At 35.9% G+C, this 15,379-nt stretch overlaps 1 protein-coding gene across 3 annotated transcripts; it reads right to left on the reverse strand.

Annotated features, from left to right (window-relative positions):
* Positions 1-1,993: 1,993 nt before the first annotated feature.
* LOC106543312 (tetraspanin-18-like) lies at positions 1,994-14,121 on the reverse strand. 3 transcript variants are annotated; one of them, XM_087720819.1, is made up of 9 exons: positions 13,972-14,121; positions 13,181-13,227; positions 10,065-10,173; positions 8,781-8,972; positions 8,110-8,184; positions 7,599-7,697; positions 3,639-3,818; positions 2,717-2,800; positions 1,994-2,109 (listed from the first exon to the last, which is right to left on the reverse strand). In XM_087720819.1, exons 1-9 carry the CDS (start codon positions 13,987-13,989, stop codon positions 2,059-2,061), a joined length of 855 nt encoding a protein of 284 aa, XP_087576945.1. In that variant the 5' UTR covers positions 13,990-14,121; the 3' UTR covers positions 1,994-2,058. The 3 variants fall into 3 exon arrangements, with proteins under 3 accessions (XP_087576945.1, XP_087576947.1, XP_087576948.1); XM_087720821.1 differs by lacking the exon at positions 13,181-13,227 and having other exon boundaries at positions 13,947-14,121; XM_087720822.1 differs by lacking the exons at positions 13,181-13,227; positions 13,972-14,121 and adding an exon at positions 11,294-11,494.
* Between the last annotated feature and the right edge of the window lie 1,258 nt (positions 14,122-15,379).

Raw genomic sequence — 15,379 nt, forward strand, 5'->3', positions numbered from 1 at the left:
ATATTTTTAATAATTTTCTTTGTCTGAATATGATTTCCCATTGAGGAAAAGGGGAGTTTTAATTCCCCACCAGTAAAAAAAATTGTTTAGTCTTTGAAGGGCCCTTGTGTGACATTTGCCTAGGATCCCACCTCACAAACCACCTCTTTCAGAAAGAGCTTGGTGCACCTAGGATCCCACCTCACACACCTCCTCTTTTAGAAAGAGCTTGGTGCACCTAGGATCCCCCACCTCACACACCTCCTCTTTCAGAAAGAGCTTGGTGCACCTAGGATCCCACCTCACACACCTCCTCTTTCAGAAAGAGCTTGGTGCACCTAGGATCCCACCTCACACACCTCCTCTTTCAGAAAGAGCTTGGTGCACCTAGGATCCCCCTCCTCACACACCTCCTCTTTCAGAAAGAGCTTGGTGCACCTAGGATCCCACACCTCACACACCTCCTCTTTCAGAAAGAGCTTGGTGCACCTAGGATCTCACCTCACACACCTCCTCTTTCAGAAAGAGCTTGGTGCACCTAGGATCCCCCACCTCACACACCTCCTCTTTCAGAAAGAGTTTGGTGCACCTAGGATCCCACCTCACACACCTCCTCTTTCAGAAAGAGCTTGGTGCACCTAGGATCCCTCACCTCACACACCTCCTCCCAGCTTGGGAGATGGTGAGATCTCCTGCTTTCTGAGCTTGGTGCAGCAAGGATCCCACTATCCTACTATTTTATTTTTCTTTATGTACACTGAGAGCATATTTACCAAAGACAAATTCCTTGTGTGTCCAATCACACTTGGCTAATAAACTATTCTATTCTACTTTACTCTACTCTACTCATTTCTATTTCAATTCTAACATTTTAGCTTCTCTCTCTTGAAAATGTAAGCTAGCATAAGGCATTATAATGCAAGCTAGCCTTAACTTTCAAACAGTTCATTTAGTGACCAAAGTTACAATGGCAATGAAAAAAAGTGACTGATGACCATTTTTCACACTTAGCGACCATTTTCACACTTAGCGGCCGTTGCAGTATCCTCATGGTCACGTGATCAAAATTTTGATGTTTGGCAACAGATTTGTATTTATGATGGTTTCAGTGTCCTGGGGGTCATGTAATCGCCTTTTGTGACCTTTTGACAAAATATAAAATTTTTAATCAAGCGCCCCCCCCCCCAGTCAATGGTGTCCCTCTTTACCAATCTGAAAATCTGGTCACCTTAAGCTAGTGGCCATGACACAAGTAAAAAAAGGGTACAGCTTTGATCACAGTTGCAATCACCATCTTGACATTTTTTGAACCCACCTATAGACCTCCACTCTCTTGCCCTTAAACAATTTAAATTGACAAAGTTGCTGTTTGATCATTTTTAGTTGTCTGAGATATGTCTAACACTCATACCATTCCACGCACTGTGGCCAAATAGACTGCCAGAACTGTGGTAACATTCAAGTACCAAGAGTATCATTTCTTTCACCAACCAGCAGTCCATGTAGTTTTCTGAATTCTTGTCACAATTTTTTTTCATTTTTACACTTAGCATCTGTTGAATGCCCACTGAAATGTTATTAATACACAAATGGTATTAGTATGCATCTGAAAACAGCAATGCAGATAAAACATTTACAGTAATGATCTGAAATGAGAAATATTAAAATACCAAATCATGGAATTTAAAGTGAGCTGAAATACTTGATTAGAACACAACTTACTATGAGTCTCTCACATAAAATTTACTCCAATGAGCCAACATGTATTAGAGAAAGGGGCTTTAGAAGGCAAGAGGCATTGCTCTTCTCACACTGGCAAAGAAGCATTGAGCTTAAAAAAAAATTAGGAGCAGGATCTGAGATGACAGAGGTTTTCCAACTAGCCCCCCCCCCCCCAGCTCTACTAGGGCTGCAGGTTCCATGTACCCATGATTCCCCAGCTGGGCCCTTCAAGTTATGGAGTACCTGAAAGATAGTGCTTCTATCCTTTTTTTAAAAAAAAAAAAACCTAAAATATGAGATACCAATACATTTTCCCAGTATTGTATGTTTAATTTTCTCCTGAATTAGCAAGCTAGATCAATCATTTAATACGCGATGCAGGTACCATGCCGTTGCCATAACAAATATCTGAAACAAATATCAAGATGGATATATTAGTTCAACCTCCAACTGCCTCAGGGTTTTGTTTAAGCTAGAATATAACATCCTTAAAGAAGCAAATTTCCTCTTTCCAGAAGGACAATTTTGCCTGTTTAATAAAAAAAAGAAGAAGCAAGAAAACAGAATATTTAGGAACAAACTAGCTCCCCTCCCTGTTATTTTTTTTGTAATTCCATTGTTTCTTTTGATATTTACAAAGACTCCACTGTTTTATGTGGAGTCAGCTATATGTTGCTTTATTACATCTTTATTCCCCTAGGAGATTTTGATATATCAAGAGAAGTAATTTTCTTTGCCCATGATTGAAACCCCAAAGTAAAACTTATTTAATTAATAAATTTATACTCCCATCTTTTAGGGAGAATCTTCACAAGGTATATAAAACAAATTAAAAACCAATATAGTACATCAAATACTGATCACCCGAAGCTATAATTTATGTTAGCCCTGGTTTGTATTTTCTGGAAAGAATCAACACATTAAATTAAATAACCCACATTATTCAACGTAATAAAGGGGGAGGGCCAAAGGAAAATATGAAGCTTACTTCACAAATAGACTCATGCCTGCTTACCTCAGCAGCTAACATTCCTAAACAGCAGCCCACTAAAGTCCATGTGTACCATTCAAAGAAATATCCCATTTTTTTGGAGCAGCCCTGTAATAAATAAAAGAATCATTATGCAAATGTCTCCATCAGCATTAACTAAGGTAACCCAAATGCACAACATGAATATCTCTCAAGATGTTGATTCTGGAAGGGCTTACTATACTATATATCTGGTGAGCAGATGGTTTCTAATCCTCTCTGCATGTCCAGATAATTCCTTTTAAAGAAAAGTAGGACCCAATTTAAGCACCATATTTGGACTATACTAATAGTTACAAATTGAATTTAACCACATATGCTGAAAAGCAATTGTTAAGTTGTAAAGCTGGTACGGACAACTAAAATAAATCTTAAAAGATATTCCAGTGATAACGTAAACACCTTTTGGGGAGAGAGGGGGTTTACATTAATTTTGACTAAATCCTGGCAATTACATGGACAAGTCCATGGTATGTGGTAACACATATCAGAGGTGGTTTGTCATTGCTTTCTTCCTGGGGTTGGGAAAAAGTGACTGGCCCAAGGTCATCCAGCTTGTTTCTGTGTCTAAGGTGTGACCTAGAACTTTGGTTATGCCAGTCCTAATCCAACTTCTTATCTTAATCATTATACAGAATAGGCTCTCTTAATAATTTTTGTGTGTGTCAGTATTGATGAATAAGATGTTAAACTTTCTAAGAGATTCAACATTCTCTTTTGGCAGACAAGCATATGAGAATTTTAAAAATACAAGCATTAATTACTTACATTATATAGAGTCCAAAGCAGGAGAGCAGTTATATCAATAAAGGTCCGGTTTTAACAGTTATCAGTAAACTACTCTCTATAACCCTTTGTCTAAGGATTACAGTGATTATACAGCATGCAGATGATCAAACATCCTTACTAAATTATTGATATATCCAAATTTTCCTTGCTGACATAACTTCACATCCAGAATTTCCTCAGGTTCAGGAGACTTGGCTCGAGTACAGCAAGCTTGTGGCCAGGAGTCATGGGGCTGTTTTTCTTTGAAACGTTCAGCATCTTTAAAATCTCCAGATCCTAAAATTCCACAACACTGAAACTAAAAAAGAACAAAAGTATAGAAATAAAATCTTAGCCCCCTAAAGTTATTGAAGTTAATTTCTTTCCTATTCTTTGTGCTTTCTGAATTTCTAAAGTTTTGCAATCATTTCTCTTTACAATTCCTGGGATTATTTATTTTATTTTGCTGATATGTTTACAAGAATTCAAGAGTAGTGACATTAGGTCAATAAATAAATGTCAGTAAATAGTGTCATGTTCTGATAATTTTATAAAAATGTCCAGTAGTAATGATAAATGGTGAGAAAGTATTTAGAAAAGGTAATTTTTTGTAAGTAAGTATTCCAAAGGGTAGAAGAGGGTGAAAACTTTAACAGCAGAGCTGCTAGTCCCAACTATGTTTACTAAATGAGGGCTACCTATATGTATATATAATCAAAGTTTAATTAAATTGAAAAGAGAATATACATATGTGTGTGTGTGTGTGTGTGTGTGTGTGTGTGTGTGTGTGTGTGTGTGTGTGTTTTCTGAGGTTTTCGTGGGTGTTAGTATGTAGGTCTTTGGTTGTCCGCGTAAAATTGGATGTGTCTTGGCGACGTTTCGACAAAGTCTCATTTGTCATCTTCAGGCTTGTTTGCTCGGCTTGGTGCTCCTGGATATTACATAGCAAGGCAAATATAGAAGCGCACGCATGCACACATGCACACGTGCACGCGCACCAGTGGTGGGTTTCAAACATTTTTAGAGCCTCTTCTGTAGGTGTGGCCTGCTTTGTGGGAGTGACTTGCCGACCACGTGACCAGATGGGAGTGGCTTGCTGGCCATGTGACCGGGTGGGAGTGGCTTGGTGCTTAGCAACCAAAAAGTTGGCTCAGAAACTCTGGCATTTGAAGCACGCAAGTCTTAAAGCTGTCAAGTTACAAGACCCTTGCACCTTTAACCCTTTAGAAAAAAAGAAAAAAAACCAGGGGTGTTCAAACTTGACAGCTTTAAGACTTGTGCACTTCAACTCCCAAAATTCCTCTTCTTGCTCTTCATATATATATATATATATATATATATATATATATATATATATATATATATATATATATATATATATATATATATATATATATATATATATATATATATATATATATATTGTTTTCAGACAAACACAAACACACAACACATATAACATAAAAGCCTCTTCAATTACACACTTTGTTGATTGGTTACAAAGTCTGTCTGTGTCCTTTCCATAGTTCTCACTTGAATTTTATCAAAATTCACATATTAGCAATCAAGATATCTTTGTATACATTGTTATTATGCTTCCTCCTATTCTAACTCATTCAATCATTTTAGCATTGATAACATTCTCTAATAATTTTCAATTCCATATTTTTCCCCATTATTAGTATCATCAATCTAATATACTTGTATACAAATTGATATAATTATTAAACATCCATTAAGCCTAGCTATTATTGCATCCTTTCAGCATAAAGCATATTAAATTTAAAGTAAATTTATATTATGATATTTTATTACATCATCCTGAAATCATCCAATGATATTACATCTTTATATTCTATTCTATATAAAATTGTTTAACTTTTATAAAAAGGTTTTTCAACATCATCTCCAAATCCTCACTTACAGTATTGTATACTTAAGAACTTCTTGTTCATCTTGTTCATTATAAGAATTTGAAACCCTTTGTCTGCTCTTTTTATTAGCTTCACTTTTGTTATCATTAGTGCTTTTGCCGAGATTGCCGAGATTGCTCTCATTATTTCTGCCAAATTTTATCTCCTTTAGTCATCTATTTTCTGACATCCAAAATGAAGATCCGGTTCATCAATTTCGCCTTTCCTTATTTCACACCTGTGATTTCCCTCCACTCTCAGTTTGCTGTCAGTGTCAACAATTTTCTTATCACTTTCATATGTCTGTTATTTCTTCAGCTCTGTCCTCAAACTTCATCACTGTCCCCGTACTTTTTGTATTTTGATCTATAATTTCAAGTCTCTTCTCAATTCTCTTTGTAATTATTCAAACTTTTTGAATTTCTAAGAAAATTCTTTGCAAAGTTATTGCCTTTTCTTCTTCACGTTGTGCCATTTTCCAGGTTATAAACACTGCCAAAACATCCGAGACTTTTTAGGTCAAACAAATTCAGTGGAGTTTTTCAAATCAAAGCTTTCTCTTTCCTTCAAAGGAACACCTGTATCAACAAAATGTTTTCCACTGAGCTTTTCAGTAAACAAAGCTTATAGCTTTATCTGATATTGCCAAGCCGCTAGCCACTAGATGGCAGTGTTACCTCTTTTCCATCTGTTTCTGCCTCTCTGTCCAAGAGAGGAAAAGAAAAGAAAAAGTGTAAAAATTACGCTCCGTCCCAGCCTTATAAGAAGCAGCTTTTAATCCACGAATACCAAAAATGGAGAAAGTATAGAGGAAGAAGGAAAAAAAGAGACCAGTCCAATTTAAAAGTAAGAGGCATTTGTAAAGAGTCCATCCATAGAAAACAAACGAAGTTAAGGTAGAAACGATAACACAATCGTCTTAGACCAGAGTTAATTTGCCGCTTGTTTTTTTCTGTCTTCAATTTTATTTTAAATTCCAATTCTTTTGGGTTTTCCCTTCTCTAATAATAAAAATTTTTCTCACCATTTCGACACCACTCCTGTACTGCTTCTTTTTCAGGGGCTTGTCCCAACCTTTGGCGGCCATTTTGGTTGCTTCTCTTGTAGCTGGCAAAAAGAGCTTTCTCCTGGATCAATCAGGGGCTTTGCAATGCCCCTGAAATGAGGAAGACATGCTCTTCTCTATCACTGTTCCTTCAGAACAGTTTAGGTCCAAAAGGACCATCCAGAAACAGAGATATCGACAGCAATCCTGGAGCCCCAAGATTGCATGTTGTGTTGTTGCGACGTCAAGCCCTGCCCCCTCTCGCTCTTCATCTTGATGATGTGTGGACGGGCGGGGGGAGGGAGCTGGAACCGGTTCTAAATGACACTGTAGATTTGTGGAACCTCTTCTGGCAGGAACCCACCCCTGGTGCGCGCGTGCACACACCCCCCCCCCCACCATATGTGTAGCATGTGTCCGATTCAATCTCTATTCCCCTACCAGAGGCCTGGGAGTTTAAGCGTTCTCCATATTATCTTAATTGAAGATAAGAGGTGATCTGTTACAAGTTTTTGTTGATATAACTTAAAAATAAAGACTAAATGTGAGCAAAACCTTCTGTTTTAAGAATCAATTAAAGGATCCTTTAAGATTATTTTGTGCTATGTTAATTTTTAAGCCATTATTATATATTATAGCATCAAGTACCATGGATTCAAAGAAAGACTTTAGTTTGTCATTATTTTGTTATGTTACACCTGAGACCTAACAACAAAAAAGATTTAACTTGTTTTGTATGTCCTTGGAAAAATAGATTTAAAGTTACAGTTTTATTAAATATGAAAAACTCTTGTATAATCTTTCCCATTTCCTCAAAAATGTTCAACTAAATAATAACATGCATCAATTTGATTACATCTCTTTCAAAATAGTATACAAATTTCAATTTATCTAATTACGGAAATGGCCACTACCTGTCCATTTTCTGAAATACATATAAAAGAAATGTATAATAATTATAATATAACATTTATATTAATTCCTCTTTGAATGCTATTGGATTCAATACTTTTATAGAATATTTAAGTGGTACACTAATTTTACATATTGTGGTTATATACCATTTTGTAATTGCTCTTAATGTACATGACGGACAAAATCTTATGACCTTAAGATAAAATTATTGTTCATTCTTGATTACCATGATCATGAAGCCATTTAAAGCTTTAGAGTATACATTAGTGCCATCGTCTCCCTCATACTTCTGGGTCAGCTGATTTACAAGGTATTTGTCACGGATCTGAAAAAAAGTGTAGAATTAATTTTGCTACCAAGTTCAAAGCTTCAAGTGCTTATGCTAGACATGGTAGAGATGTCAAAGCATGTGAAGTTTTATGTCAGCAATCATATTTTCTAAATATTCTTTTACCAGCTATACATTAGAAATCCAAATAAGGTGCATTTTTCCCCTCAAGATTCAGCCACAAGGCCAGTGTATGACAAATTCAATAAGCAATCTATTCCTCCATGATCTTCTCTAGCAAGTGTGATTCTATTGATTTAAAGATATGTCTACTTAGAAAAAGCTCATGTTTGTATGAAGAAAGTACTAAAAGCAATAAAAGAACTGTTTGGGGGGTTTTAGGATAGCAAAGGAAGCAACAAGGATGAGACATTTCAGACATGTGGTCTAATCCCTGTCTCATTATTACCTTTGCTGCAAAGAAATAAAGGAGTATAATGATCAGAAGCTTCACAATGGAGATCACCAGGATCAGTATGACGAGCTATAAAGTGAAAATAACATGCAGAATTAGGCCCATGTCTTCCACACATAGACAAAAGATTACAATTTGCAGTTCGTATTCTCCACATGGAGAACAATCAAATTCCCAAGATGGCAAAGAGATGGGCCCCAACCCATAATGACCAGGGGGACGCCTCAAAATACATATTGAAGAACATTCATGGAAGATTTAAGAACTCTCAGCATCACATGGGAAGACACTGAAGTACTCGCTCAAGACAAAAACTGCTGGAGATACTTTGCTGTCCAATATGCTACATAGCATGGGAGGATCTAATGCTAATGCTTCCATACAAAATGTTAGAACTAGATGTTATGTATCAACCTAATGAGGCGAGATCTATTAATGATGATATGCTTTAATCCTAAAATTCATTTTCTTGTAATAATTTATGCTGCATCTAGCAGAAATATGTAGGACTAAACCACAGCTCTCACAACTACCAGACTGCATTATTCTTAGCCATTGCACATAAGGTTTCAAAACCATGATATGAATTCCAAACTTGGAAATCTCTTGTAATGTATCTTTGTGTCAATATTCAGTCTTCATACCAGTGAACTCCCTTCACTTACAGTCTTCAACCACTGTATATCTTCAGCAACAGTTGCATAAATGCCCAAATAGCTCAGCCATGCGACCAGTAGACCCATAAGTAGGATGATAGAAACTGCTATTTTTAAGAAATAGTTTGGATGGATATCCAGAATTCTTTTAGGATCAAAGATTGCCCAGATAGCCACAATAATAAGGCAGAGTGACCCAATCTGAAAGAAAAAAACACAGAATAACCATTCAATGTAAAAGTAGTATTTAACTTAGCTAACTTATTCTGATGAGAAAATAGTATTCCCTTAAAACTCCAGTTCCAAGGGGAAGACTGGCTCATAAGGCAAGGGTGGTTGGATACTAATTTTGGTCAAGATTAACGAGAGGTCTATGAGGCTGCCATCTGGATACTGAAGCACACCTTTAACAGACATTACAAGTCCCACATATCAGCGTTCTGTGGAAAATCTTTTGGAAATTTAAAGCTGCAAGGATTTCAGCGGGACAAGGCAATATTGTAAGAATATTAACTCTAGATCCCACTCCAGGTAAACAGTTTTTCAACATATCTAGCTATTTTCCTTTAGAAAAAAAACAGAAATTATCTATTGTATAGAAGGTTACTGTTTTTCTTTAGTCAAAGAGGCTAGCTAGTCCCATGCAAACTTCCTGCAGATTGCTGGTGAATTCATAGAGTTTGTGGTAGACCACCAAGTGAATTTCTGCAGACCAACGCTGATCTACAGAACAGATTGAGAATTTTAAAAAATTGAGAATTTACTTAGGGCATTCCTAGGCATATAAAATTACACATAAATCAGAAAATAACATGACAAAAAATAACAAATGGCAGACATCATTCAATGTGAGCAAATGCAAAATGATGCACCTTAGTGCCAAAAAGGGGATATGATTGAGCATAAATTTACACGTGGTATGGATAAAGTGGACAAGAATAAGCTATTTTCCCCTATTAAAATACTAGAACTAGACATAAGCCTTTGAACTGAATCTTGCAAGAATTGGGCAAAAATATTTTTTTTACACAACGTGTAATCACATTTTGGAATTCGATTCAATGTTGGCTATCAGTTTGAAAGGCCTTAAAAAAACGGGTTGGACAAATTAATAGGAGTCATGGGAATCAGTGTTTATTAGCACTGATGGCAGTGTGACTATCTGCTTGGAAATTAGTGGGGCTTCCTTCTTTAGTTGGTTGGCATCTATGAAAACAAATTGCTGGATCAGATAGGCTGGGGTCTAATCCAGTAGGGCATTGCTTACATTGAAGTACAGTCTATAATACTTACAAACACCAGAACACAGAAGAAAAACATCAGGTATTTCATGCAAAGTATAGTATCCATTTTAAGGCTAATATGAGATGTTTTGGATTTCAGCAGAAATAAGTAACAATCTCTGGAGAGAAAGGAGAGAGATCAATGTGGGTTTATCTTAGCTCTATCTTATCATCCTTTATCTGAATACAGAACTCAAATGGATGAGCAAACCTAAATTAGATAACGAGTTATTGTTATTATTGTTCAGCCTTAAACCAGATATATACTAGTAATATTGTTCATAAATTGCCCAGAATGAACCTGTATTCTTAACTGAACATCTATTCTGATTGTTTAAAACTGTCTTAGTTGTTTTGGCTAACATTACCTGAATTAGATGGTATTTAGGTATTCTGAAAACTGATAAATTTTATTGGGCATAGTTGAGTTTTCTTCAATCCTTGCCAAAAGAGGTTTTAAATTCAAGGACTTTAAAAAAGAGTTTTTAATAAACAGCAAAAGGATGATTAGAGCATTGATTTTGGAAAGTTAAAAAGAGACCAAGATTACAAATATTATTTGAAATAAGATTTTCAAATTTATTATAAGAATTCTGGTCAAAGGAAAATGCTGTTTTGAATGCTTTAAAAAAAATAATGTAAGAATGGGACTTTGAAGATTGGACACTATAGGGAACCAAAAGGAACTGAAATTACAATTAAAGCTCATTCAGTTTAATTGTACACATGTTGTGCATTGACAATAAAGGTTTGATTTGATTTGATTAAAGGAAAAGAACATTTAAATTTGATTTACTAATACAGAATGGAGCAAAATACTTTTACACTTCATGTACTGATGGATATTTGTGATCCATAAGTTAATTTTAAGAGTGTCTGGCATTATAGATAGGCTGTTTTTAAAAGTTGTTATAGAAAAAGAACAAGTTTAACAACACACGGCTAAGATTGATCTGAAAGTGATCTAAAAATGGCAGGCTACACTTGGTATACAAATGAAAACAGATTAAAAGGATAGTCAAATAATAAACCAAAAGAATCACTTAGATAACTTTTCTAAATTGAATTTACAAAGCAGACTTTTTAAAGTTTTGAAGTTTTGTGAGAAAAAACAAAGAAACAAATAAAAATAAATCCAGTTCTAAGACATTATTTGAGGGGATTAAGGATCAAGATTGTTCAAAGTGAAATAGTTTATTTGATCAAAGTTAAAATAGGTATGTTGTTATCTCTACTAACCCTTAATGCAGGGCTGTCAAATTCGCAGCTCACAGGCCAGATGTGTCACATGCTGGCCACGACCTCACCCAGTTTAACGGAGGGGGGGAAAGTCCTAATACGTCATGTAATGCCACCATGATGACGCAAGTTTGACACCCCGCCTTAATGGGCTTCTGTTCACCAGGACTGAATGATCAAGCTTTAAGGGTTTGTAGATAAGATATGGTGAGCTACAGAAAAAAGAAATATTTTGTTGCATTTTAAGAGAAGCTATGTTACAAAAATTATTTATACTGCATTTAACTGAGAAGTCAGTTCTTTAAATATTTTTCTTTTTTCTCTTACTGTCTTTTCTTTTTTGCACTTTCTCTTTTTATTGCTTTATTTTTTTAGTATAAAATTGGTACAATTTTTAAATTGTAACATTTAGTAAAATTATCATTTAAAAGTTAACCACTTTACTGAATGCATCAAGCCGACTCTTTTATATACTTCACAATGGAATATCATGGAAAACAGTTTTGCAGACTATTTGCTCATTTTCTGGATCAAAACAGCATAAAGTAAGAATATGAAGTTATGATTGGCTTGAATTATGTTGCAGTTAAATAGAACAATGGTAAATTTAAGTACTTGGAAGTGGAAACTTGTAGAAAAAGATTAATTCATTTTTAAAAGGACTCAGAAGGTTCAAATATAAAATTATTGATGGACATGTGTAGAAGGAAATGTAATGATTGAAAAATAGAACATATCATGATTAGAGAGTTGGGAAAACAGATTTAGGCTTGTTATAACATTCTCTTATAAGGAATGTTAAGGTTCTCCAACCTTTTTGATGCCGAGACTCATATGAAATTTTGGGCATTCTCACAAAATGGTAGTCATGGTGGCTGTGATCAGTTACAAAAGAGCCACAAACCAAAAACAAACAAAGTATTGGGTTGCAGCAACCTACCTATTGACACCTCTGGAGTCCATGTGGCACCCAGACGAATTGTTGGAAATGCAGGTGTGCTTGAAGTTGGTGTTTTCTTTCTAATTTTAATTAATTAATTAATTAATTTTAAAACTAAATGGAAATAAGATAGGTGAGAAAAAATTGCTAACAAATTGTCATTGTACAGTACATCTTAAGACTTAGGTGATATGTTCTGTTTAGATATGTAAATGTTCAAATATGAAACAGCAAATATATTCAGTGTTAATTGGTGGTGGGGAGGTAGTAGATAAAACTGTTATGGGATCATAACAGCAACACTTCTGATTCATTTGTAACTAGGCATTTGTTTGATAAGCAGGATAAGTGTATACAGTAAGTTTATACTTATTGCTATTTGAAAAAAACCATTTATGTAATCAACATTGTTTAGATGACTCTGAATCATAGCTTAACTAATCACATTTTTGCTTAGTTTGTTGTCAAAAGCTGTATGATTAGTACCATGTTTATCAACCTGTCACAATAAGAGAAAGGGATATACTATATCCCACAACATTCTATTTATTTACTTGTTATTATTGCCATTAACGCTCCCTTCACCCAGTGGCATTCTGTCTCTCAAACCTAAAAAGGATAGATCCACCAAAATAAGATAAACATAATTTATAAGCATGAGAACATTCTTCTCCTAAACCCAGACCAGAATGTAGACTACACAAAGAATGAGAGCTAGCTGTATATAACCAATTTTGGTGTAAGGGTAGGCTGAGGACTGGGAAAGTAGTGCTGCATTCACTTATCTCTACTCAGAAAGCCCATCCGTTTTCTAGAGGATTTTAGTTTGTGAACATTTACTAAAAATTTTACTTATTGCATTTATCCTATGCTTGATTATCTCTATTCCTTTTATAATGTGGATTCTAGTAGAAAATCAAGCACATGTTTTACAAACGACATGTTACCTTTCCCAGGTGGCCTTTTTAACTGCAGAGCGTGAGGAAATGAATTTTGTTTCGTGATGTTTGTGGTTAGATATTGATGTCAGCATAGTATAATGCTAAGATTTCAACAATAAAACACTGTTTTCAATAAGCAAGGATTGCGCATCTAATCAGACTATAGAAAAAAAGAAATCTTGTCTGTGTCAAAAGTCCTGCCTGGGAATAAAACACTGCTTAGGGAAAGCCATTTGCCCTCTCTCTCTTGCATATTTCTTGCTGTTGACTCCTATATTTCAAGTTCTGTCCTTTTATCTTTTCTCTGGACTTCCTAATTTCATTAGTAAATGTACTGGTGCAAGCAGCAATATAGACACAAGGAGATGGACTGGAGACAAAGGAGGCAGGCCACTCCATTGGTTCGTTTGTGGAAGATGCAAAGACAGCACCCACCATCTCATTCTTCTTGATAACATAACACAGCTCCATTTCAGAAGTTATTTGGGATGACAGCACAGGCCTAAACTGAATAGGGCATCATTTTCAGGCATTTTATAACAAACATTATTGCTGTTTCTGTCAAACTAATACTGCTGGCAGACATACTGTGGTTCAATGTACCTTGACAATATGGAAAAATTGTGTGAATTCTAAACCCTGATTAACCATGGATTAATATAGCACTATAGCACTTAGACTTATATATTGCTTCACAGTGCTTTACAACCCTCTCTAAGCAGTTTACAGAGTTAGCACATGTTATGGTAATTCATTGTTGGGGGTTACCCACAATTCAAATATAGCCTTCAGAGGTCTGTCTTGTGATTTTCCATGATCCTCCCTCTTGCTGCTTGCCCCCTTACCCTCCTACCACTGTCGTTGTCACCATTATGTTTATAGTGAAGTTGCTAACACCACTGCTCAAACCCTGAGATGTTAGGAGCCATTCTGGCAGTTGCTCTGACGACTCTATGCTCCAACTAGGGCTCAGAGCAGCTGCCAACACTTGCAGGCCAGTTCTGTTAGTTCTAGAGGACTCTATGGTTCCGTGATTAACCATAAAGTTGTCTCAGAGCAACTGCCAGAATGGCTGATTACACTTGCAGGGACATCGGAGTTGACAGCCCCATAAAAGAGTGACAGAAGTGAGAGATTGAATAATTACCACCACCATCATCAGTAGTAGTGGGATTCAACTTTTTTTACTACTGGTTCTGTGGGTGAGGCTTGGTGGGCATGGCAGGGAAAGGATACTGCAAAATCCCCATTCCCTCCCAATCAGCTGGGACTTGGGAGGCAGAATAGATGGGGCCAGTCGGAGGTGGTATTTACTGGTTCTCCAGACTACTCAAAAAACCTGCTGAATACCACCTCTGATCATCATCATTTGGGGGGTGGGGGGAGAGATTCAATCAGTTAGAAAGCAGGGAGAAGGAAAAGCTTCTTTTTGGCCATTGATCAAATGCATCTGAAGTGATCAACTTGTGTACTGCACAGTACATGACACAATGAGTCATGGCAAGACAATTTGGTCTGATTTTAGGGACATTTGTGGGATCTTTTTTTTCATCCTGTTCATACAGTCGTAAAGTGCGAGGAATACTGGAACATTCAAAAACATTGAAAGAGCTTTGTAGCGTTGTTTGATGTTAGCCAATTTTGTAAGCCCAACCACAATACCACTTAGCAGTTCACTGCCTGATTATACACAGGTAGTCCTCAACTTACAACCATTTGCTTAGTGAACGTTATGATGGCACTGAAAAAATGACTTATGACCACTTTTCATATTTATGACCACTGTAGCATCCCCAGTCACATGATCAAAATTCAGACACTTGGCAACCTGGCATGTATTTATGAGAATTTTAGGGTACCAATGTCATTATTATATTTTGCAACCCTCTTGACAAGCAAAGTCAATGGGGAAACCAGATACACTTAACAAACATTTCAGTAATTTAACAACTGGTGATTCATTTAACAACTGTGGCAAGAAAGGTCATAAGGCAAAACCCACTGAACAACTGTATTGCTTAGCAACAGAAAATTTGGGCTTAGCTGTGGTCGTCAGTTGAGGATGTCTATGTTTGCATAATAAAACTATGTAATAAACTAATTACATTTAGTTTTGTTTTTATTTGGCATTATTTAAACTCAGTTTAAAAAAAAACCGCAGTTTAAACAAGTTATTGGTTGATGCAATATATTAATCCAGCACTG

The sequence above is a fragment of the Thamnophis sirtalis genome, unplaced genomic scaffold (assembly GCF_051295495.1).
Source record: "Thamnophis sirtalis isolate CommonGarterSnake01/CBP01778 unplaced genomic scaffold, rThaSir2_p1.2 scaffold_7, whole genome shotgun sequence".
Taxonomy (NCBI): Eukaryota; Metazoa; Chordata; class Lepidosauria; order Squamata; family Natricidae; genus Thamnophis; species Thamnophis sirtalis.